The sequence below is a fragment of the Myotis myotis genome, unplaced genomic scaffold (genome assembly GCF_014108235.1).
Source record: "Myotis myotis isolate mMyoMyo1 unplaced genomic scaffold, mMyoMyo1.p scaffold_m19_p_2, whole genome shotgun sequence".
Classification (NCBI taxonomy): domain Eukaryota; kingdom Metazoa; phylum Chordata; class Mammalia; order Chiroptera; family Vespertilionidae; genus Myotis; species Myotis myotis.
In genome coordinates this window covers 217345911-217370110 of record NW_023416324.1, presented here as the reverse complement: position 1 = coordinate 217370110, position 24200 = coordinate 217345911, and the positions used below count along the sequence as shown (strand labels likewise).

The window sequence follows — 24200 nt, the reverse complement described above, 5'->3', positions numbered from 1 at the left end:
CGTCTCCCTGCCTCTCTCTCTAAAAATCAATAAAAATATATTTTAAACAACAACAACAACAAAGAGGGGCCGCTTCCCTGAGTTCCCGGCCGGATCCAATATTGTTATTAACGGAGGATCAGGCGTCCCGGCCCAGGTCCCCGCTGTGGCCGCGGGCAGCGCGCTCCGCGGTCAAGGACAGGAGGTCGCGTCAGAGCCGACCTGTCTGCATTTTTTCACCCGAATCCATCTGTTCAGCAGCCACCCAACGCTGACCCACTAAGTACAAGCCCAGTCGAATACGAAGGAGACAGAAGTGCCTTGGGGGAATTTTACCTTTTACTCTTCGCTTTTTAAAGTTGGAGTTTAAATGTCCCGTTTACATATTCAAATGCATCATCTTCACGCCATCGAAACAACCAGTAAATCACCTTCTGCAGCAGAGCCGAGGCAGGCGCTGCCGTGTGTGCCGTGTCTCAGGGGCCTCTCCTACCGTGGCATTTGGAGACAATTTCCCACTCCCGATGGGCGATTTGTCTCGGTCCAGAGGAATTAGGAACCAGTTACATAGCTTTTAGGTCACCGAGAGGCGTCAAGAGTTTGCAAGATTCTAGCTCCCGGGGTTCAGTTCAACAAGTGTCTTTCTTACTTTTTTGGTTAATCCTCACCCAGGATATTTTTCCCATTGATTTCAGAGAGAGAGGAAGGGAGGGAAGGGGAAGGGAGGGAGGGGAAGGGAGGGGAGCAGAAGGGAGGGGAGGGGAAGGAAGGGAAGGGGAAGGGGAAGGAAGGGGAGGGGAGGGGAGGGAGGGAGGGGAGGGGAGGGGAGGGAGGGGAGGGGAGGGGAGGGGAAGGTAGGGGAGGGGAAGGGAGGGGAGGGGAAGGGAGGGGAGCGGAAGGGGGGGAGGGGAAGGGAGGGGAGCGGAAGGGGGGAGGGGAAGGGAGGGGAGCGGAAGGGAGGGAAGGGGAAGGGAGGGGAGGGGAAGGGAGGGGAGGGGAAGGAAGGGAAGGGGGAGGGAAGGGGAGGGGAGGGGAGGGGAAGGTAGGGGAAGGGAGGGGAGGGGAAGGGAGGGGAGGGGAAGGGAGGGGAAGGGAAGGGAGGGGAGGGGAGAGAGAAATATCGATGTGAGAGACACAGAAAGGTCCTTCCGTTCAGGCCGGCACAAGCCCAGGCTCAGGGGACCCCTGGGTGATGGGCTGCATGGGGGCAGCCTCGGTCCCTTCAGGGATGGACAGCCACTCACCAGGCGCGGAGCAGCACTTTGGGGGCTTGTCAGCGTGGAGGGCCAGCGGCTGCTGGGGCCACGTGGGGCGCGGGAGGGTGAATGCTTCAATCAGGTAGCGCCCGGACCTCTCGGCATCACACGGGACACCTCCTGGTGGTTCTGGACGCCCTTGATCAGCGACATCCCCGGGAGCCGGGCGCAGGTGAGGGCCCACCCACCACGGACCCTGGGCCCGGCTGAGCTGCAGGAGGAACGGGCACTTGCCTCTCTGATCAGGTTCATGAATCTGGGTCCCAGGCGCCAGGGCTGGTGTCGGTGGCACTGCAGGGAGCTGACGGCCAGCTGGGCAGCCGGGTGGGCGGCGACGGCCACCACGTGCACAGCGTCGTACATCAGCGCTGCCGCGGCCTGCGGGAGACACACAGCACACGCTCAGTCCCCCGCACGACTCGCTTCACGCGCGGGACCCAAGCTTGGGGGGGGGGGGTGCCAGCGAGGGAGCAGGGGTGGGAGGGTGAGTGTGCTGAGCGGCAGGAGGTGGGAGGAGCACCCCGCGCCCGGGTGGGGAGGCAGCACAGACACCACGTCCTCACAGCCTCGCACGCCAGGAACCGGGCAGCAGCGGTGGTGAGGGCTCTGGGGTCGGCCCACGGTGAGTCTCAGCGAGTAGTTGCCCGCTTTTGAGTGAGATGAAGGGGTCAGAGAAGGGCCGTGTGTGGAGGAATCACACCCGGGGGTCCCCCTGTTGGACAGGGTCCCACAGTCCCGGCGAGGCCCACCGTGGTCTCCACGTGGAGCCAAGCCCCGTGTCTCCTGTAAACACGTGGATTCTGCCTCCGTGTCTCAGATGCCTTTTTCCTTCTTATTGACGAGCTGGCAAACAGCAGGTGGCAGCGACTGCAGGAGATCGCGTGCCAGAGGCTCTGTGGGGCGGCTGGTCTACCTGGGGCGGCCCTGGGCGTGTCGTATAGATTCCAGACGAGCACGGAGGGTCCGAGGGGCTAGAGGGCAGCGGGTGCTTCGGGAACAGAGCCAGGACTCAGAACTGGGCTTTGCTTATCCCGAAAGGCCTTGCCGTCTCCACCGAATCTCCATGACCATTGTGTTTCGTCACAGGCTGAGCCGGGGGCACTGAAGACAGCTTCTCTGGGAGCCAGGACCCCAGCGGGTGCCTCCAGTGAGGCAGGGCTCCTGACAACGTCCTATTCGGATGCACCTGAGGGGCCGGAAGGCAGGGCCACTGAGGTGTGGGGCGTCCACCACCCAACATGGCATCGGTCAGACGGGACTTGGCTCACAACCAGAGGAAGACCCAGCGGAGAACGGCCCCATCCCGTCCATCCAACGCCAACGCCAACGCCAACGCCGAGCCAGTCCACGTGCCGAGAGACACCCACATGTGGTGAAGGGACGACGGAGAAAGGATGATGGACACGTTCCCTTCTAACTTCAGTGCCTTTTTAAATAATGAGTTTGACTATTTTTGAACTCCATTGACTCAATAACACTTTTCTTACTTCACTCAGTTTTAACCCTATTTTTTAACGTTCATATTTTTTCCTTAGTGAAGTCTCTGGGTCTTACGTCCAGCGCCAAGATGTTTGCACTGGGACTTGGCTCCTTACTTTCAGATTTGAACGTGGTGACACTTACGACAATATTCTTTGCAGGTATTTTTAGTTCCTGGGATTCTAATAAGTGCTTCATAGTTTAACATGTTAGAGAGGAAAAGAGGTAAGTAGGCGGGGAGCAAAAACACATGGGTTTTCAACTTTCAAACATCGAATATATTCATATGGGCATCGGTGCATGCGTGTGCTACACGCAAAAATGACGGTAAGGCTGCAGGGAAATTCACCCTGAGGGACGGGGGACATGCATGTAATTCCGGGGACGGCAATTCCATGACAGTGATGGCATTCCTTCAATATTAATCGTGATCCGTCTACCGGAAATTCTTGAAATAATACGATTACTTTAGGAAAATCTCTGTCTTCACGAATCAGGCCTATTTCTTACTTATACTCCCATTTCTTTCTTTAAACGTTTATGAAACGATTTCAGGGTGACTGGAAGATTTCTCTGTTGACGTCATGAGTCTTAGCAGAAACTCACTCCTGCGTTTGCTCAGTACAGCGATGCCTGTATTAGACCCGTGTTATTGACGGTCTGCTGTGGGCCAGCTCTCCCAAAGCCATGTACTGAAGAGACTGTCTTCCCCGTCGTAGATTCTTGCCTCCGTCATCAGAGAGTAATTGTCCATATAAGTGGGGGTTTCTGTCCTGGCTCTCTCTCTGTTCTGTTGCATTGATCTGTTTTAATGCCGGCACCGCACTGGGTGGTTCATTTGTAATATAGTTTGAAATTAGGGAGCATGAGGCCTCCAACTTTGCTCTTTTTCAAGGCTGCTTTTGCTGTTCAGGGTCTTTTGTACAATTTGTCATTATTTCTTTCTAGTTCTGTGAAAAAAATGCCACTGGTATTTTCATAGGGATTGCATCGAATCATAGATTGCTTTGAACAGTTCAGACAAAATGTTCAGATTCATAGCATTTTAATGCTATGCATTCTTTTAATCCATGAGTATGGTATACCCTTCCATTTATTTATGTCTTTTTTTTGAACTTCTTTCACCGATGTCCGATAGTTTTCAGAGTACAGGTCTTTCACCTTCTTGGTTAAATTTACTGTAGGTATTTTATTCTTTCTGATGCACTTGTAGATGGAATTTCTTCACTTCTCTTTCTGGCAATTTGCTGTTAGTGTACAGCAAGGCAACATGTTTCTGAACATTAATTCTTATCCGCAATTTTACTGAATGTATTAGTTCTAGTAGCTTTTTGGAGGAGTCTTTGGGGTTTAATAGATATAGTGTCATGTTACCTGGAAATAAGGACAGTTTTGCTTTTTCCTTTCCAACCTGGATGCTTGTACTTCTTTTCGTTGTCTGACAACTGAGGTCAGGACTTCTTCTATGTCGAATAATAACGGCAACAGTGGGCATCCTTGTCTTGTCTTGATCTTAGAGGAAAAGATTTCAGTTGTCACCATTGAGGAAGATATTAGCTCTGGGTTTGTCACATGTGGCCTCATTGTGTTGAGGTGTGTTCCCTCTGTACCCACTTTGTTCATAAAAGGATGCTGAATTTTGTCAAAAAATTTTTCTGCATCTATTAAGAGGATCGCATGACTTTTATTCTTTCTCTCTTAGGTGAGACGGTAGTCACCAGCTCCAGGCAGAATGGGCCCCTCCACCCACTGGGCTGGGCACGGGCTCTGCCACCCACTGGGCTGGGAACCACCGGCTCTCCACCCACTGGGTTGGGCACCACCGGCTCTCCACCCACTGGGCTGGGCACCAGCTCTGCCACCCACTGGGCTGGGCACCGGCTCTCCACCCACTGGGCTGGGCACCGGCTCTGCCACCCACTGGGCTGGGCACCAGCTCTGCCACCCACTGGGCTGGGCACCGGCTCTCCACCCACTGGGCTGGGCACCGGCTCTGCCACCCACTGGGCTGGGTACTGGCTCTGCCACCCACTGGGCTGGGCACCACTGGCTCTGCCACCCACTGGGCTGGGCACCGGCTCTGCCATGCACCCCCTGCAGGACAGCACCTGCCCAGATCACTGCAGGGGTCCCCAAGGGCCTCATACCCCACCAGCTTCCCGTGGGACCTGCGTGGCTCAGCCTCTCGCCTGTGGTTTCCTCATCGATGTAGACACACTGTCTGTAGCTCAGCACAATGACCACATGCCCCTCCCGTGGGTCAGTCAGCCACGCCTGTGACGAGGACTTCGAGTTTGGCGTAAACCACACCCGCCTTTGCTCTCAGTGGTGCCCCCGAGTGCAGGTGACAATGATGGGAGCTCTCGCCTTGTGATAGGGGTTTTGGGGGGGTCGGGGGAGTTGGGGGGGCGTGCACAGAGGGTCTTAAAACATATTTGAACTCATTGGAATTAGCAACCGGAGAGAAGAGAAAAGCAGCACGTCGCCCCCCCCCCCCCCCCCCGCACCCTCTCCCACGCCACCCCCTGCAGAGCCCCGTCTCCCCGACACTTCCTCCCGCTCGGTCCTCCGCAGCCTCAGGCCACCCCGGCGCCCGGAGCGAAGGGCGCGAGTCTCCCTCAGGCCCCGCTCGTGGGGAAGCGGGTCGGGGAGCAGCCGGGGAACACCCGGAGCCACCGTCCCTTTATGTCCCCTTTAGTTGGTTCCTCATCAAAAAAAAGAAGTAGAAAAAGAAAAAACTTCCCAAGGTAATCTCTCTGCGCTGACGTCTTCGTTGTCGGTAAATTGCGTCCTGGAGGCGAGCGTGTGAGTCCCGGCGCCGGGAACAGAGCGAGACACTCGAAGTCTGAAAGGCTTTTACCTGCCTGGGCCCCTCCCGCATCTTCTCCCCGAGATGAAACTGCTCCTGCAGGAAGGCCCTTTCACAGAAAACGTCCTGCTGTTTCCTGTCTCGCGGGGAGTCCCATTAGAGGCCTCGTTGGTGACAACGAAAGACAGATGATGTCAGCGCGGCTCAGACAGGCTGCTCCATCTCCTGCTCAGCAGAGGCAGGCGGGGGGGCGGGTGGGGGGCGGGCGCCTGCTGCTCGGGGGCGCCATACCCTACGGGGCTTGGAGCGACGAGGGGGCAGGGGGGCCATGTGGGGGGCGGGGGGCGTGTGCACAGCCACCGCCTGTGAACCCGCTCTGCCCGCTGGGCGTCCTCTCCCGGGACGGGGAGGCGGGCAGAAGCCAGGAGGCCCTGGTCCTGCTGCACCTTCCCAGGCGGCTCCCTCCCGCCCGCCCGCCCGCTCCTCCAGGTCGCACTCCAGCGCGAACTCTCCGCCCCTGGTGTCCGCTTGGTCCCCGTTGGCCGACAGTGGCCGGTGGCGGCGATGTTTTTAGCTGTTTTTTATCCGAGACCAGTACAGTCAGAAACCCCCAAACAGCAGTCATTTGTTTGTTTGTTTATTAATCCTCACCCGAGGACATTTTCCATTGATTTTTAGGGAGAAAGAGAGTAAGAGACAGAGAAGCATCGGTATGAGAGAGGCACATCGATTGGTTGCCTCCTGCACACGCCCTGACCAGGGCCCAGGCCGGGAGGAGCCCGCAACCCAGGCATGTGCCCTTGGCCAGAATCGAACCCGGACCCTTCCGGCCGAAGGCCCATGCTCTACCCACTGAGCCACACCAGCCAGGGCCCCGGCAGCGGTGTTTGACACACTGGGCTCCTTCTCCTGCCTCCCACGAGCCAGGGCACCGGCCATCCACCTTCTCTGGCGGCCGAAGGCAGCGGGCCTCTCAGCCGAGCCCTCGGGAACTCAGACCCGTCCCGGGCGACCGCAGGCTCCTTACCGTCATCACGCCGCCCAGCAGGCCGGGCGCGGGCGGGGCCTGCAGCCTCTCCAGGGCCCACGTCTCCACGACGGACGACACGCGGGGGCTGTCGGCCTGGAGCAGCCGGAAGCCGGTCATGTTGACGCCGCTGTGCCTGTAGGGCCCCAGGTCCAGGGCAGACATGTCCTGCGGGCGGAGGACAAGGGGGGTGTTCAGTGACACATTGCAACCGCCAGGCTCCAGCGAAATGGCGCCCACGGCCCCTCTGCTTCCACGCGACGCCCCCCCCGGCAGGAAGCAGCTCTGTCCCGTCCATGTCGGTTGTCCGCAGCCCGAGGGCAGAGAAACCGAGGGAGCTGCTGCCCATAGCCCGCGGGCGCCTGGCGGGGCCTGGGAGACCCTGAGAGGCCGGGGCTCGTTTCCAGGATCCTCACCGGGAACTGGCAGGGTCTTTGTGTCCATTTGGATCAATACCTTTGTTTTATTTTATTAAAAAGATTAAAAATTTTTTTTATTGATTTCAGAGAGGAAAGGAGAGGGAGAGAGAGAAGCATCAGTGATGAGAGAGAGTCATGGACCAGCTGCCTCCTGCACGCCCCCCACTGGGGACCGAGCCCACAATCTGGGCCTGTGCCCTGACCGGGGATCAAACCCTGACCTCCTGGTTCATAGGTCGATGCTCAACCATGAGCCACGCCGGCCGGCAATGCCTTTATTTTATAAGGCAGCTGGGGTCTGAGGCACGTGGTCCCCCAGGAAAAACCATCTCACCTCCCACATCTTCAAAGGAGGGAGATTGGAAACTGCCCAGCTTTGGACAGGAAGCTCCCTCTGCGGAAAGGATACCGTCCCTCGCGCCCCCCAGCGCCCTACAGCGCGGGCAGGACGGTGCTCACAGCACCAGCTCGGAGGAGGAACGAAAGGTCCCCCCTCTTCAGGGAGAACAGAAGCTCCCCGCACCTGCTGGAGCACCTTCCTGAGCACCTGCCTGTGTGCGTGCGTGCGGGTGTGTGTGAGTGCGCACGTGCGTGCGGGTGTGTGAGTGCGCGTATGTGTGTGTGCGCATGTGGGTGTGTGTGCGTGCGCGTGTGGGTGTGTGTGCATGCTGGTGTGTGTGCGTGCGTGTGTGTGCATGTATGTGTGTGTGTGCGCGCGTGCGGGCGGGGCGTGTCTTCACAGGAGAACCCGCTCCCCCCAGCAAGGTCTCAGGAAAAGAGCCCCCCCTCCCCCCATGTTTTCCATCATAGACGAGGCCGAGCCAAACCAGACGTGCATGAGTGGATTCACATTTAAAATAGACACATGTGGTAACCTCACCTTTTCTATAAAAAGGCCAGACTGTGAACGGTGTGATTAAAAATGTATAACCCGTTTAAGTCTAAACCAACCTTTCCAAGTATCATTGAACAGAAAACAGCCTCCATGAAACGCCCTAACAACGCTCTAGCCGCGTGGCTCAGTGGCTGCGCGTCGGCTGCGGACTGAGGGGTCCCGGGTTCGATTCCCGGCCAGGGCACAGGCCCGGCTGCGGGCTCAATCCCCAGTGCGGGGCGCGCAGGAGGCGGCTGACCAGTGATTCTCTCTCGTCATAGACGTTTCTATCTCCCTCCCCTCTCCCTTCCTCTCTGACATCAATAAAAAAAAAGTCTATTTAAGAAAAGTCCTACTGTGACGTCACTGGGTGAGGAAGGCACCCGCTGTCCCAGGTGAAGGGGCCAGGGGCAGGCGTTGCGTGGGAGCCGTGAGGCTGCGCAGGAGTGAGGGCTGACGGACTCACCTCCCACCCGCTGCCCTTCCCCGAGGGCCCAGAGCAGAGGGCAGGACTCCGAGAGCTCAGCGCTGCGCCAGCTCAGGGTCAGGAGAGGCGCGCTGCCCTCCCTCTGCCCTCATGCTGCCCTCACGCTGCCCTCCCTCTGCCCTCGCTCTGCCCCCGCTCTGCCCTCGCTCTGCCCTCACGCTGCCCTCACTCTGCCCTCCCTCTGCCCTCCCTCTGCCCTCCCTCTGCCCTCCCTCTGCCCTCACTCTGCCCTCCCTCTGCCCTCGCGCTGCCCTCGCTCTGCCCTCCCTCTGCCCTCACTCTGCCCTCACTCTGCCCTCCCTCTGCCCTCACTCTGCCCTCACTCTGCCCTCCCTCTGCCCTCGCTCTGCCCTCGCTCTGCCCTCACTCTGCCCTCACTCTGCCCTCACTCTGCTCTCGCTCTGCCCTTCCTCTGCCCTCACGCTGCCCCGATGCTGCCCTCACCTTGCCCTCGCGCTGCCCTGACGCTGCCCCTTCTCTCCCCTGCGCAGAGGGGCGCCCTCTAAGCTTTGTTAACACTCAGGGAAGGACGGCGAGAGCACGAAAGCAAAGCTGGGCGGCGCTCAGACTAACCAGGGGAAGGCGCCTGAAATCAGCAAATTTAAAGGCTGAGTCCCAAGAAGAGCGACTCCTTTGTCACACTCAGTAAACGGCAGGAGCTACTGCAGCCAGAGGAGGACGGAAACTTCCAGACGCCCACGGGTCCCTCGTGGTGCAGCAGCCCAGGGACGCGGGGAGCTAAGAGGAGCCCCCCGAACGGGGCGCGGCCAGGCTGGCCTGCGGCCGAGCTTCCACGCCGGGAGAGGGCGGGAATCCAAGGCCTGGTCCTCAACGTCCTTGGAGTGAGGACGAGAACCAAGACGTGGGGACACCTGTCCGTTCCCCAGGGGTCCCCCCGGAAGACCAGCCTCCTGAGGTCCCCTCGCTCCTCCTCCTCCTCACGTCTCGGCAGGACCGGAGCTTCGGGCGGGTCCCGCTGGGGACGCTGGGACGCCCCGGGCAGGTGTCCAGCCGCCGGGGGGAAACCCAGGGGCCCCTGGCGGTGGGAGGCCTCGTGTGAGCAGCCACACGGTTCTCAGGTCCCTGACGCTCCCGACAGAGCAAGTGGCCGCGATGCCACCGGGGAGGACGCCCACGGGACCAGAAACGTGGACTCAGAACCTCTGCCCAAGCCCAGAGCGGTCACGTGACAGCTCCCCCGCTGCCCTCTGCACCCTCTGGCCTCAGACACACCCGAGCCAGGACCTGTGTGTGATGCTGCCTGGTCCTGGTTCCAAATCCCTTATTTCCCCCGCCCGCCAGCCCACTTGCCAGGCGTCCTGGGCAGATGGCACCCTTACCGACCGCCCAGCGTCCGAGGAGATGGCAGTCAGCACATCCTTACGGATTAGAGTGGAGGCTGGGGCTGTGTTTTCTCCTCGAGTAAGTGGTGTGTGTGTGTGTGTGTGTGTGTGTGTGTGTGTGTGTGTGTATGTGCATATGTGTGTGTATGTGTATGTGTGTGTGAGTGTGTGTGTGTGTGTGTATGTGTGTGTGAGTGTGTGTGTGTGTGTAAGTGGTGTGTGTGCATATGTGTGTGTGTGTGTGAGTGTGTGTGTTTGTGTGTGTGTGTGTGTGTGTGTGGAGAGGGGTGGGGGCCTGTATGGCTGACTTTTGAAACTGAATGAATGAGAGCTATCACACCATTTTGAGGAGTTAAACACCCCAAACCATTCTCCCTTAATCTGGTCATCTCTCAACATCTAGGGTGTTACAACTTTTAAAAACATTTCTCAGTCTGAGGGTCATGCTCTTGGTGCAAAGTGTTCCATGTGCCAACATCTCCCAAGCTGCCCTTCTGAATGGTCCTCAGACACCGACAGCGACCCCTCCTGACCCAGCTCTCCTGGACGCGGGGGGGGGCACCAGGTCGGATCACAGAACCAGGACACAGCGTGCCTCCCATGCACACGGAACACGGGGTCGAGGCTTCTTATGAATGGTTTGCACGTCGGCAGCTTCCATGTGATGGAAGTTTCACGTTAACCCCTTCCTGGATGCACGTGTATGGAGCTGGTTTAAAGAAAGAGAGAAGCCTGCTCCTCCTCTAGAGGATTCTAGAAGAGTCCATCCCAGCCCCATGGCAAGGGCTGCCTCGGACGGAGGGGCTGCCTCTGAGACACGGGGTGCTCCTGTCACGGATGTATGTCTGTGGTCACGGACACGTGTCTGCGGTCACGGATGTGTGCCTGAGGTCACAGATGCATGTCTGCGGTCACGGATGTGTGTCTGCGGTCACAGATGTGTGCCTGAGGTCACAGACGCGTGTCAGCGGTCACGGATGCATGTCTGTGGTCACGGACGCGTGTCTGCGGTCACGGATGCGTGTCTGGGGCGTGCTTACCAGGGTGGTGAAGAGGTAGTGGTAGTGCTCGGTCATCATGCCCATGAACAGGATCTGCAAAGGGAAGCAGGGGAGGGATCAGAGACAGGTGGTCGCGGGGCACCAAGACTGCGAAGGCGACTCGGACAGCTGGGAAATGGGATGGGAAGGAGCGCTGAGAGTCCAGCAGACGGGGAGCCGGAGGGACCCATGGCTGAGGCGGAGCCAACACCGAGCCACTGACTCCATCCGAGGCCTGGTCACGGCACCGTGTCTGACTCGGAACGAAGTCATTGGACTCAGGATCACATTTAAAAACAGTTTGTGCAGCCCTGGCTGGTGCTTCCCAGTGGATAGAGCATCGGCCTGCGGACCCAAGGGCCCCGGGTTCGATTCCGGTCAAGGGCACGTTCCTTAGTGGCAGGCTCCTCCCCTGCCCGGGCCGAGGTCAGGGCATGTGCAGGAGGCAACCCATCGATGTGTCTCTCTCACATGGATGTTTCTCTCTGTCTTTCCCTCTCCCTTCCTCTCCCTAAAAATCAATGGAAAATGCCCTCGGGTGAGGATTAAAGAAAATCAACTTCCTGCTTGGACTTGTCGGTCACGGCACAGGGTGGCCTCCGTGCGACCCGGTTTCTGAGTGACCCCAGGCGTGGATACACGCCCGACGGGTCCTCGTAGCTGATGTGCTTGTCATCTCGCCCGAGTGGGGCTCCCACACGCTGAGTTAGCCATGTGGGTGCACAGATGCCCTAGGTGAGGGCTGGAGGCCCTGCCTCTCTGAGATCCCCCCCCCCCAGCCCCCCTCCCCTCCTACCCCGCCCCCCGCTGCTCCCACAGAAGGAGAAGAGGACTTGGCGAGTAGATGGAAGGAGGGGATGTCCTCACACAAGTCTCTCACGGCCTCTCCAGCCCGACCTCAGTGACCTATTGGCGTCTTGTGGCTTCAGACGTGCTGTGCGTCTCCTTTGTGTTTGGCGAGGAAGGGAAGAGAGCGGCGGCGAGAAGGACAAGGGTCCGCGGTAGACCTGGTGGCTTGTTAAGCTGTGGCCCTCCCTTGGGATTTCTGGAAATGTGTCCCCTGAGAAGCAAAACCGGCTCATGGTCTGGAGATGAACGTTGTTGCTCAATCTCTGAAACCGGAACCATCACCTTCCTCGGGGCAGGTCCCCTGAAAGCACTGTTGGGGGAATTGCCTGGGGGTGGGATTTCTGAAGGTCAGCACACAGCCCTCAAACTCAGACCATCCCGGACGCCGTGAGAATCGGCCCCGGCAGCTGTGCAGTCAGAGGCTCCGAGATGCCACCCCAGAGAACCCCGAGTCCCTAGGATTTCTGAGGTGGAGCCGGGGTTGGTACAGCCCTTTGCAGCCACGTGGAGAGCCGCTGCTCCATGGGAACATGGATGTTTGCGTGAAGAACAAAGACGGCCATGGCTTCCAGTGAAAGATGCACCGAAGGGTCCAGGCAGAGGCCACCTGGTCGCGGGAGTCCTGGGAGGGGCCTGAGATATGATCAGAGTGGTTCCGCAGGAGAGGGGGTGACGCAGGAGAGGGGGTGTGGCGATAGCACGCCCGCCATGGCCCACGTCCTTGGCTACCGCGGACACCGAGGGGTACCCGCCGAAGGTAACGCCATGAAGATAAGACAGATGACAGGAGACGCTCCCCATGAATCATGAGCCCGCGGCGTGGAAGTCGCTCCTGCGGTGATAACAAGTTCGGCTCACGGGGTTTCAAAGGGTAGAGCTGCTCCAGGGCCATCAATAACCCAGCGCCACACGCGGCGAGGCCTCGTTAGCCGGTCCCTGATCTTGGCGGAGCATCAGGAGCGAGCCTGCTGGGCCGGCCAGGAGCCCAATTTCTCACTCAGTCATTAGACAGTGCAATTGCCGAGACCAGCTCTTGAAAGGGAAACGGACAAGTTTTATGTTAAGACGTGGAGCCGGGCACGGAGCTTTAAAACATTCTTCCTGGAATTGAGAGCGAAACACAAAGGCACCCGAGCTTTCGGCTGCACGCCAGGGCTGGTGTTTCTTTTTAAACTTCATTTTGGAGGTGTTTAATCACCCATGGAGGGCCTAGGTCTTTTAAAAAAATTGATATTATAGCCCTGGCCGGTGTAGCTCAGTGGATAGAGCGTTGGCCTGCGGATCAAAGGGTCCCAGGTTCGATTCCGGTCAAGGGCATGTACCTTGGTTGCAGGGTCCTCCCCGGCCTGGTCCTTGGTCAGGGCTCGTGCAGGAGGCAACCCACCGATGTGTTTATCTTTCCCTCTCTCTCCCACTCTCCCTAAAAATCAGTGGAAAAATATCCTCGGGTGAGGGTTAACAACAACAACAACAACAACAAACTGATGTTGTAGTTTCACACAAAATGAAAAGATCTAAAATATGACATCACAAACATAAAGGTGGGAGGGGAGTAAAAACGTGGTCCTTGTAGAATGTAGTTGGACGTACATGCCTATCGACCTCACACGGGCTGCTGTCGACACGGAGTGGTACACGTTACCCTATGGGAGCCACAAACCAAAGCCTACGAAAGACACAGAAAACGAAGAGAAAGGAACCCAGCAAAACACTGAGGAAAACCAGCAAACCACAAAGGCAATCAGTAGAGGAAAGGAACAGAGAAAAACTACAAAGACAATGAACAAAGTGGCAACAAGCACATACTTATCGGTAGTCACTTTAGATATAAATGAATTAAATGCTCCAGTAAAAAGACAAGGGGTGTATGAATGGACTAAGGAACAAGACTGGTCTATGTGCTTCCTGTGAGAGCCTCACTTCAAGTCTAAGGACACACACAGACAGAAAGCGAAGGGATGGACAAAGGTGTTGCACGCAGATAGAAATGAAAGGAAAGCTGGCTTAGCAGTCCTCATAGCAGACAAAATAGACTTTAAAACAAAGAATGCAAAAAAAAAGGCATTACATACCAATAAAGGGGTCAGCCCCAGGAAAGGCCGTACCATCATAAATATCTATGCCTCCAGTATACGGGCACCTCAGTATAAGAAGTAATTATTAATAGATGCAAATACAGATATTGACGGTCATCCCATAATAGTAGGGGTCGTTCTGCCCACTCATGTCAATGGATAAATCATCTGGACAGAAAATTAATAATAAGATAACGGCTTTAAATGTCATATTAGACATTTATAGAAAAGTTCATTCAGAAACTGGATAAAGTTCTATTTCAGGCGCACAAGCCTCAATACATTCAAGAAGATTGAAATCCATCAAGCACCCTTTGCGACCACAGTGGCGTGAGACTAGAAATCAACAGCGGGAAGAAGACGGGAAAGACGCGCACACACGTGGAGCCAACACCAGGCGAGGAAGCAACCAGCAGGTCCAACGGGAATGCAACAGGAAAGAAGGAATGACCTCGAGACAAATAATGAGAAACTCAACTTCCCCAAACTTCTGGGACACAACTAAGTCGGTTCTAAGAGGAAGCTCATAGCTACACAGGTTGGAGAAACAATAAAAAGCTCAGATAAACAACCCACCTTTCCACCTAAAGGAACTGGGAAGAGAAGAACCACCAGCAGGGAGGACTAATAAAGACCGGAACGGCTGTAAACGCCACAGAGATGAAAACACACCAGTGGAAACGGCACCGAAACTGGGGGCTCGCTCTTTGAAAAGACACAAAACTGACAAACCTTCAGGCAAACGCTCCAGGAAAGAAAGCGCTCAAGTCACTGAAGTCATACGAGAACGAGGCTACAGCCGACACCACAGAAATACGCAGGGTCGTTGGAGAATGCTGTCCATGGCTGCATCCCCGCTGAGGGGCAGCCTGGGGGTACGGATACGCGTCCAGCAGCGCACGACCTGCCAGGACCGAACAGGAAGAGACGGCAAATCTAGACAGACCGATTCCTAGCAACGACACAGAAGCAGGAATCCAAACACTCACCGCTAACAAAAGCCAGAGGGTGTCACAGGTGAATAAGACGTGAGATGCTTTTTTGAAAAGCAACCATTCAACTTATTATTTTTATGAGCATTTTATTGTCATACCTGGAGGCCAATATCCATTCGATATGCCCCTTATTCAACGTCAAGAAAGAGCTACGAAGATGCATGAAGAAGCAGCTAATAGGTCTCCTGCTTTTTAAAAAATATATATTTTTATTGATTTCAGAGAGGAAGGAAGAGGGAGAGAGAGATAGGAACATCAGTGATGAGAGAGAACCATGGACCGGCTGCCTCCTGCACGCCCCACACTGGGATCGAGCCCGCAACCCGGGCCTGTGCCCTGACCGGGAGTTGATGCTCAACCCCTGAGCCACGCCGGCCGGGCTAAGAGATGGTCCTTTAATGGCCTGTCGTCCGAGAGCAGAGCACTTACAGGGGGGAGCGCTGCAGTCGCACAGGGTTTTCCCTCTGTAGGTTGTTATTTCAGCTACAAGTCACTAAGGGATTAAGGAAACGTCCTATCAAGATAAATGTCAGCTCTCCCAGTAAAAGCATAATCGGGAAATGAAGTTTCCTAAGAGTTCTTTGCAGAACTGACGTTCCCCTCAGAGACACGGCCCCTCTGAAGGTTGATGCTGCGCTTGTCTGTGGCCTGATGGGGGCGCTGACCCAGGCCCTGCACACGTTCAAGGCAGTGCTCTCAGCAAGCAGCCCTGGCTCGATTCAGAGAGAAACATTGATGTGAGAGAAACATCGATTGGTTGCCTTCTGCACGAGCCCCGACCAGGGCCTGGACCAGGGAGGAGCCTGTAACCAAGGTGCGTGCCCTTGACCAGAATCGAACCCAGGAACCTTCTGTCCGCAGGCCAATGCTCTATCCACTGAGCCACATGCCCGGGCCTATTCAGACACACCCATCGGGAAGTTTTAATGGCACATGGCACATCACACACACACACTGTGGGTAGCGTGGCTGCCAATGCTGCTTGTATGGATGCGTATTCCCCTCCATGGCTCACACTAACGGAGGCAACCCATCGACGTGCCTCTCTCACATCCTTTCTCTCTCTGCCTCTCCCCCTCCCTTCCACTCTCTCCAAAAAAAAAAAAAAAAATCAATGGAAAACTGTCCTCTAGTCACTCCTCCTCACGGCGTCAGACATTCGCTCCAGAAATCCGCCCCGCGGCCCCCGCCACCTGGTGGGCCCTGGAGAGCCGCCCAGCGACACTCACTCCCCGGCCTCCTTCGCCTCGGGGCAGAGGTTAGAGATGGTTGTTCTGCTGCTTTCACTTGTATCATTATCTCCACCGATCGGGACTCAGTGTTGAGTGAAAGAAGGGATTTCTGTGCCGTGGGCCCACCACACCCTCGGGGCCATGGGACTGTTAATCGATGGCATTTCCCCGGGCCGATGAGACGAGACGTGACTGGATGTGGAGAGCGAAGTGGAGCTCCGGGTCGAAGGAGTGGAGGTCAGCGGAGGCCGGTCCAGGCCCCATCGCTGGGAGTGGGCGTCGGGGTTCAGAGCAGCGGCAGGATGGGGGTGGGGGGGGATTCCTTTACTCTAAAGCCCAAGGTGAGCCTCCATCCGGACCAGCCGCCTGCGGGCCTGGGACCGTGGGAAAGTTATAAGTCGCTCTGCGCTTGGCCCGTGTCTCCAATACAGTTTTCTCCTCACAGTTGAGTGAGTGGCGCGTCTCACCCCAGTGGCCAGGCCGCGTCTCACCCCCGTGGCCAGGCTGCGTCTCACCGCATGGCCAGGCCGCGTCTCACCCGCATGGCCAGGCCGCGTCTCACCCCCATCTCACCCCCGTGGCCAGGCCGCGTCTCACCCCCATCTCATCCCTGTGGCCAGGCCGTGTCTCACCCGCACGGCCAGGCCGCGTCTCACCATATGGCCAGGCTGCGTCTCATCCCCATGGCCAGGCCGTGTCTCATCATATGGCCAGGCTGCGTCTCACCCCCATCTCATCCCTGTGGCCAGGCCGCGTCTCACCCCCATGGCCAGGCCGTGTCTCACCCGCACGGCCAGGCCGCGTCTCACCCCCATGGCCAGGCCGCGTCTCACCCCCATGGCCAGGCCGCGTCTCACCCCCATGGCCAGGCCACGTCTCACCCCCATGGCCAGGCCACGTCTCACCCCCATGGCCAGGTTGCGTCTCACCCCCATGGCCAGGCCGCGTCTCACCCCCATGGCCAGGTTGCGTCTCACCCCCATGGCCAGGTTGCATCTCACCGCATGGCCAGGCCGCGTCTCACCCCCATGGCCAGGCCACGTCTCACCGCATGGCCAGGCCACGTGGCATGTGCTCGTTCAAGGCCGCCCCGAAGGTCTCCGCGATCTGACTGATGATGAGAATCGACGCCCCTCGTTGGTGTAGGTTCCAAACATGGGCTCAGCGTCCGTCCCGAGGGGTGAGGAGTGAGGGTGGTAACCACAGGAGACCCACCTCCGCCTCCGCGCCCCACCCACAGCCACGAGGCACAACTTACGCCAGGAAAGAATCCATGCACACGGCTGCGCGACTAATGGGCGGTGCACGTGCCTCCCACAGCGGGAAGCCAGGTGTTAAACATGCATCCTCTCTCGGACTTGCTTTTTATTTTTTATTTTTTCAATCCTCACCGAGGCTATTTTTCCATGGATTTTGAGAGAGAGTGGGAGAGAGAGGGAAAGGCAGAGGGAAACACCGATGTGAGCGAGACACACCCATCGGGAAGAATGCTCCAGGCGTTGGAACTGCAAGTGGAGAGGCGAGAAGCGGGGAGAAGACGGGCGCCCGGGACCAGCTGAGCGTTGCTGGCGGAGGCCGGGGCTGGCACCGAGGGAGAGAGGCCTGGGCAGGTCGTGCCGGCCACGGTTTTTGGCATTAAGAGCAGGCTCCATCCGCCCTGGCCGGTGTGCTCAGTGGATAGAGCGTCGGCCTGAGGACTGAAGGGTCCCGGGTTCGATTCCGGTCAAGACCACATGCCCGGTCGCAGGCTCGATCCCCAGTAGGGAGTGTGCAGGAGGCAGCTGATCCATGATTCTCTCTCTTTCCCTCTCCCTTCATCTCTGAAAGCAATAAAAGAAATACATATTAAACATAAAAAGAGCAGGTCCGTCCATGCCCATGCGGATGAAATTATTACTGACTCTGAGCTTCACATTTCATTTGCAAAATAAGGGTGATACCATCACATCCAGGCTCCTTGTGTGACTGAGGGGGGTGGGTGCTGCTGGCCATCCTGCAGGTCGGTTTCCTGTGCTTGTCTTGGCCTAAGTTCTCCACCAGCCAGGCCTGGGGGAGGGGGTGGGATGGCGCTCGTAGGAGCCAGTCAGGGGCAGTGGGGGGGGGGGGGGAGCCAGGAGCCCGACGGGTCCCCAGGGCAGGCTGGGGGGTGGGGGTTCCACCCTCAAAGTGCAGAGGCTGACGAGGCACTTGGTCCCGACCAAGCCCTGAGTCTCTGCAGCTGAATCCAGTCTTGACATTTGAATTTCTAACTAATTTTTGGGAAATAACTTTGCAGCTTCTCATCACACAGCACTGTTCCCTCTGAATAGAAATAATTGCTTTGCTGGGTGCTCAGCGTGACCAAGAATAACGCGCCCCCCGCCCCCCCCCCCCCCCCCCACTTCTAGTGAATGTCAGACGTCTTCCCTGAAGTGCACGCGAGGACCTGTTCTCTGAGGATCATTACAAAGTGGTCAGAGAGGATGAGGGCGACGGGGGATGGAATGTGCTGGAGAGAAAGCCAAGCCTCCTGGCCCAAGAGGACGTCTCAGCGGCCATCTCAGCGGTGAGAGAAAATCTATTGATATGGATTCGTCTGAGCGGCGGGCTGCATTTCCCCAGAAATCCAGGAGCCCCCGGGAAGACATGCTCACCCATGGACCCGGGTGGGGGTGGGGGTGGGCGGAGGATTTAAAGAGAGAGAGAGAGAGAGACAGAGAGAGACAGAGAGAGAGAGAGATGCTGCTTAAGGGCCTTGCAGGGCCCCGTCTCCGCTCCCCTCTGCACACCACCCGCCTGCGTCCGTCCCGCGTGCACACAGGACCAGCGGCAGCGGCAGGGGCTTCAGCAGAGATGTCTGCGGTCCCAGGGCCCTGGCCTCCTAATGGGTCCGAAAGGGCCACTTCCAGCCTCGGGGCGGCCGGTGCTGGGGCTGCGCTGGGGAGGCCGGACGCGATCTTGGGAGAGAGCAACGAGTGTCCCGCGCCCCCCCTCCTCCCCCCCCCCCCCGCCCCTCACCTGCTGCAGGACCTGGGCGGCCGTCTCCAGGGAGCAGTCGAAGACCACGTGGAACTCGCGGGCCCCCTTCATCTCCTTGAGCAGGGCCTTGGCGTCCTGGGTCCCGGGGGGCAGCTGCCGGATCCTGAGCCGGAGGTTGTGTCTGGAGGGGGCCTTGATGAGCTCCTGCAGGCGGATCAGACCTGCAGAGGCCAGAGGACACGTGTTCATTCCAGCATCTCCCATCGTCCCTGAAAGGTAGCCAGAGGCCCGTCCAGGTCACACTGCTGACGGCACACGTGTGGTTCCCCTGCCCGGGTGGATGCACTGCGTGGCCGCATGTGGGGGACATGTGGCCGTGTATGTGGGGGACACGTGGCTGTGTGTGGGGGACGCGTGGCTGTGTGTGGGGGATGCGTGGCTGTGTGTGTGGGAAGCGTGGCCGTGTGTGGGGTACATGTGGCTGCATGTGGGGGACGAATGGCTGTGTGTGGGGGACATGTGGTCGCGTGTGGGGGACGCATGGCTGTGTGTGGGGGACGTGTGGTTGCATGTGGGGGACGCATGGCTGTGTGTGGGGGACGCATGGCTGTGTGTGTGGGAAGTGTGGCCGTGTGTGGGGTACATGTGGCTGCATGTGGGGGACGAATGGCTGTGTGTGTGTGGGACATGTGGTCGTGTGTGGGGGACGCATGGCTGTGTGTGGGGGACATGTGGTTGCGTGTGGGGGACGCATGGCTGTGTGTGGGGGAAGCGTGGCCGTGTGTGGGGTACATGTGGCTGCATGTGGGGGATGCGTGGCTGTGTGTGGGGGACACGGGGCCGGGACGCGCACTCTCCCACGCGCACCAGGAATGCATTGGGGTGCAATCATCCTCTGCAGCTGACACCCCCCACTTTTAACAAATGACGTCCGTGCCCCTCACATGGGCGTAAACAGGAAGTTGCTCCATGCGACAGGGAACACTTGCCCCTCCACCAGCCGGGGGTGGGGGGACTTCGCGGGCTGTGACCCCTGGGGGCCCCGCCAGGGTTTCTCGGTGATGAGGTTTCCCGGCTGAGGAGCCGGTGGCCCTAAGTCAGGGGTTCACAACCTGTGGGTCGCGACCCCTTTGGGGGTCGAACGACCCTTTCACAGGGGTCGCCTAAGACCACCAGAAAACGCATCTATCATTACATATTGTTTTTGTATTAATCACTATGCTTTCATTATGTTCCATTTGTAACAATGAAAATACATCCTGCATATCAGATACTTACATGACGATTCATAACAGCAGCAAAATTATAGCTATGAAGTAGCAACGAGAATAACTTTATGGTTGGGCGTCACCACAGCATGAGGAGCCGTATGAAAGGGTCGAGGCGTGAGGAAGGTTGGGAACCGCTGCCCCAAGTGATGGCGTCCTCCCCACGGAGCCTCCTTAGAAGCGGTTCCTGGGCTCTCGCTGATGGGCCGGCGTGTTGACGTGGGGAATCCTTTCTCCATTAAAGTAAAGAGGCCACAGACGCCTCAGAGACGGCGGCGAGGGAAGTGGAACAGCCTTCAACCCCCTCCTGCCGCCTGTAGGGAAGGGTGCCCGGCCTCACGCTGGCAGGATGTGTGCTTTCCCGCGAGTAGGACTGTGAGTGGCGCTGGCTTCTGTTTGTTTTTTAAAATATGTTTTTATTGATTTCAGGGAGGAGGGAGCGGGAGGGAGACAGAAACAGCAGTGAAGAGAGAGGATCACTGATCGGCTGCCTCCCGCGCGCCCCCCGCTGGGGATGGAGCCCACAGCCTGGGCCTGTGCCCTGACTGGGGATCGAACCCAGGACCCTTCAATCCGCAGGCCGACGCTCAGCCCCTGAGCCACCCCGGCCAGGGCTGGCTGCGCAGGTTTTTAACAGAAGTGCTTATGGGCGCGACGCACAGTCACACCCCGCTCCCCGTTACCTCGGCCGCGCTGTCGACTCAGTTGGCCACGCTCATCACGTCGCAAAATTGACTTTAAAAAAAAAATTACACAGCTCTGTGCCCTCAGGAACTGTGGGCTTCGGGAACCAGTTGGAAACGCTGAGCTTCGTCATGTTCAGATGGAAACAGCAACGTGCGTGGTGGGAGACGCGGCCGATGGCCCGACGCCTCCTGCCCGGCTGCACGCCGGCCTTCATCTCCTGGTTTCCAGCTCTTCCCCCCAAAGGCACATCCTTCGGGCTCCCACGTCCAGAGGTGCCTCCAGGACCAGGCACGGGTGGCGCTGACGGACGAGTCCAATGGAAGGGCGAGGACAGAGGAGGTGGGAGCCCACAGAGCCTCGCGCTCAGCACCCCCCTAAATGCTTCAGCCTGAAACTGGATGTGAGCTGGCTGCCTTCCTGGCACCTGCTTCTTGTCAAATCAATCAACACGATGGAAGGCGCTCAGGGACAATCAGGAGCACCGGCCTCCTCCCGACCCACCTGTCCGATGCGCACTCAGGGCGGGACAGGACCAGCCGAGGACGGGAGCCCCTGAGTCCTCACGGCCGCCCGTGAAGCAAGCGCCGCTGTCTCCGCAGAGCAAGGGAGCGAAGCCAGGCCCCAGCAGTCAGTGGCTCCTGAGGGCCCTGGGGCAGCGGGAGGGGCGTGGACCCCACTGTCCTCAGGGAGCCCCGCCCCCCCCCACCTCCCGTCCGCGTCCCCCTCACACACAGAGACAGCTGTGCCGGGAACAGGCGCAGCTGAGTTATCTGATGAGACGGGAACTGAGAGACAGGCACCCCCCACTCTTCCTTCTTTTTTAAAAAACATATTTTTATTGATTTCAGAGGGAGGAACAGAGAGAGATGGAAACATCAATGGTGAGAGAGAATCATGGGTCACCTGCCTCCTCTAGGCCTCCTAGGGGATCGAGCCCGCCACCCGGGCATGTGCGCTGACGGGAATCGAACCCGGGACCCTTCGGTCCGCAGGCCGATGCTCTATCCACTGGGCACACCAGCCGGGCCATCCTTCCTTCTTCCCTGCCGGCCGCTCCGCGTCCCCTGGCGTTTCCTACCCTCCTGCTCCGCCCTCTCTCTCCCTCCCTCTCTCCCCCCCGCTCTCACACACACACACACACACACACTCCCCTGGAGCAGGACCACAGGGAGGTCCGTGTGGGCCTCGCAGGGAACAGGAGGCATTTAAAACGCGCGCGTGCCCTGCAGGGCCTGCTCTATCGCGTGGCGGACGGAACGCCAATCCCGCGTGTCTTCCTGTCGCGCTGACGCGCACGCATCTGTTTGGCATTTAAAGCTGAAACGCGTCCTCGCTCCATTGGCTTTTAGAAACACTAACGTGTCCGGGGCTCCCTGTGCGCCGGGCCCCCCGCTAATGGCCGAGGGTGCGCCTGGACGCGTGGCGCTCCGGTCCTCACGCCCACAGGGCACGGGCCGCCGGCTCTCGCCCTGGACGGGCCTGGGCTGCTGCCTGGCTCCAGGGACGGTGAGCGGGGCCCACGGAGAGGGCAGCTCACGCAAGGTCGTGTCCCGGCTTAAACCTCTCGACGCCCAATCCAGGCTCTTGTCACCAAGTCAGGCGGCTCCTGACTGAGGCTTCAGATCACGGAACAACTGACCGAATTACTAACTAGCTAGCTAACTAGCTAACTAGATAACTGACTGACTGACTAACTAGCTACCTAGCTAACTGACTAACCGACTGACTAACTAACTGACTGACTAACTAGCTAGCTAACTAACTGACTAACTGACTGACTAACTAACTGACTGACTAACTAGCTAGCTAACTAACTAACTGACTGACTAACTAGCTCACTAACTGACTGACTAGCTAACTAACTAACTGACTGACTGACTAACTAGCTAGCTAACTAACTGACTGACTAACTAACTGACTGACTAACTAGCTCACTAACTGACTGACTAGCTGACTAACTAACTGACTGACTGACTAACTAGCTAGCTAACTAACTGACTAACTGACTGACTAACTAACTGACTGATTAACTAGCTAGCTAACTAACTAACTGACTGACTAACTAACTGACTGACTAACTAGCTAGCTAACTGACTAACTGACTAACTAACTCACTAACTGACTGACTAGCTAACTAACTGACTGGCTAACTAGCTAACTAACTAACTGACTAACTAGCTAACTAACTAGCTCACTAACTGACTGACTAACTAGCTCACTAAATAACCGACTGACTAGCTAACTGACTAACTAGCTAACTGACTGACTAGCTAACTAACTGACTAACTAGCTCACTAACTAACTGACTAGCTAAATAACTAACTGACTAACTAGCTCACTAACTAACTAACTGACTAACTCGCTCACTAACTGACTAGCTAACTAACTAACTGACTGACTAACTCGCTCACTAACTAACTGACTAACTAGCTCACTAACTAACTGACTAACTCGCTCACTAACTAACTGACTGACTAACTAGCTAACTAACTGACTAACTAGCTAACAGACTGACTAGCTAACTAACTAACTGACTAACTCGCTCACTAACTAACTGACTGACTAACTAGCTAACTAACTGACTAACTAGCTAACTAACTAGCTCACTAACTAACTGACTGACTAGCTAACTAACTGACTAACTAGCTCACTAACTAACTGACTGACTAGCTAACTAACTGACTAACTCGCTCACTAACTAACTGACTGACTGACTAACTAGCTAACTGACCAACTAGCTAACTGACTAACGTTGGAAGCAGGGAACTGCAGAAAGGAACGGAGGAAGGGCTCGCTCAGCGGGAAGCCTTCGACCTTCACTTGGCAAAGAGGCTTCGTCAACGCCCACCCCACCGACCCCCCGAATCAGGGTGACGGCGACTCTCCCGGCCATTTCACAGAAGTCGGTTATTTCATCACCAAGAGGACGGGAGAAGAGCACCCGTACACGACCAGGCTCGCGGACTCGGTCTCCCTCCGGAAGAGCTCACGCTGGGCCCCCTCGGCTTGGTCTGCACGGGGTGTGTGCAGAGGACGGGCCATTGAGGGGTGACAGACCCAGGTCCCGGGGACGGGCAGCGGGGACAGGGCTCGCCTTCCCTCCGAGCACGTGTCTGCGTGGAGGAAGCCTGCCCCTCCTTGGCCAGCCTGGTGGGAGGTACAATTCAAAGGGCTTTTTAAAAAAAACGTTTTTACTGGTTTCAGAGAGGAAGGGAGAGGGAGAGAGAAACATCAATGATGAGAGAACCATGGACCGGCTGCCTCCTGCACGCCCCCCTCACTGGGGATGGAGCCCCAACCGGGCCTGTGTCCTGACCGGGAGTCGAACCCTGACCTCCTGGTTCACAGGTCGACGCTCACCCCCTGAGCCACGCGGCCGGGCGGCGTTCCGTGGTCCGTGTTGGTGACTGTCGTGCGGTGACG

At 57.5% G+C, this 24200-nt stretch overlaps 1 protein-coding gene across 1 annotated transcript in view; it reads right to left on the bottom strand.

The window, feature by feature from the left end:
* GRIK1 (glutamate ionotropic receptor kainate type subunit 1) overlaps positions 1-24200 on the bottom strand; it is a 119971-nt gene that overhangs the window by 44634 nt on the left and 51137 nt on the right. Inside the window, exons 4-7 of the mRNA XM_036352717.1 lie at positions 18862-19043; positions 10714-10767; positions 6551-6718; positions 1464-1613 (exon numbers count right to left, since the gene is read on the bottom strand). Coding sequence (XP_036208610.1) covers positions 1464-1613; positions 6551-6718; positions 10714-10767; positions 18862-19043 — 554 coding nt within the window. The remainder of the gene's footprint in view (positions 1-1463; positions 1614-6550; positions 6719-10713; positions 10768-18861; positions 19044-24200) is intronic.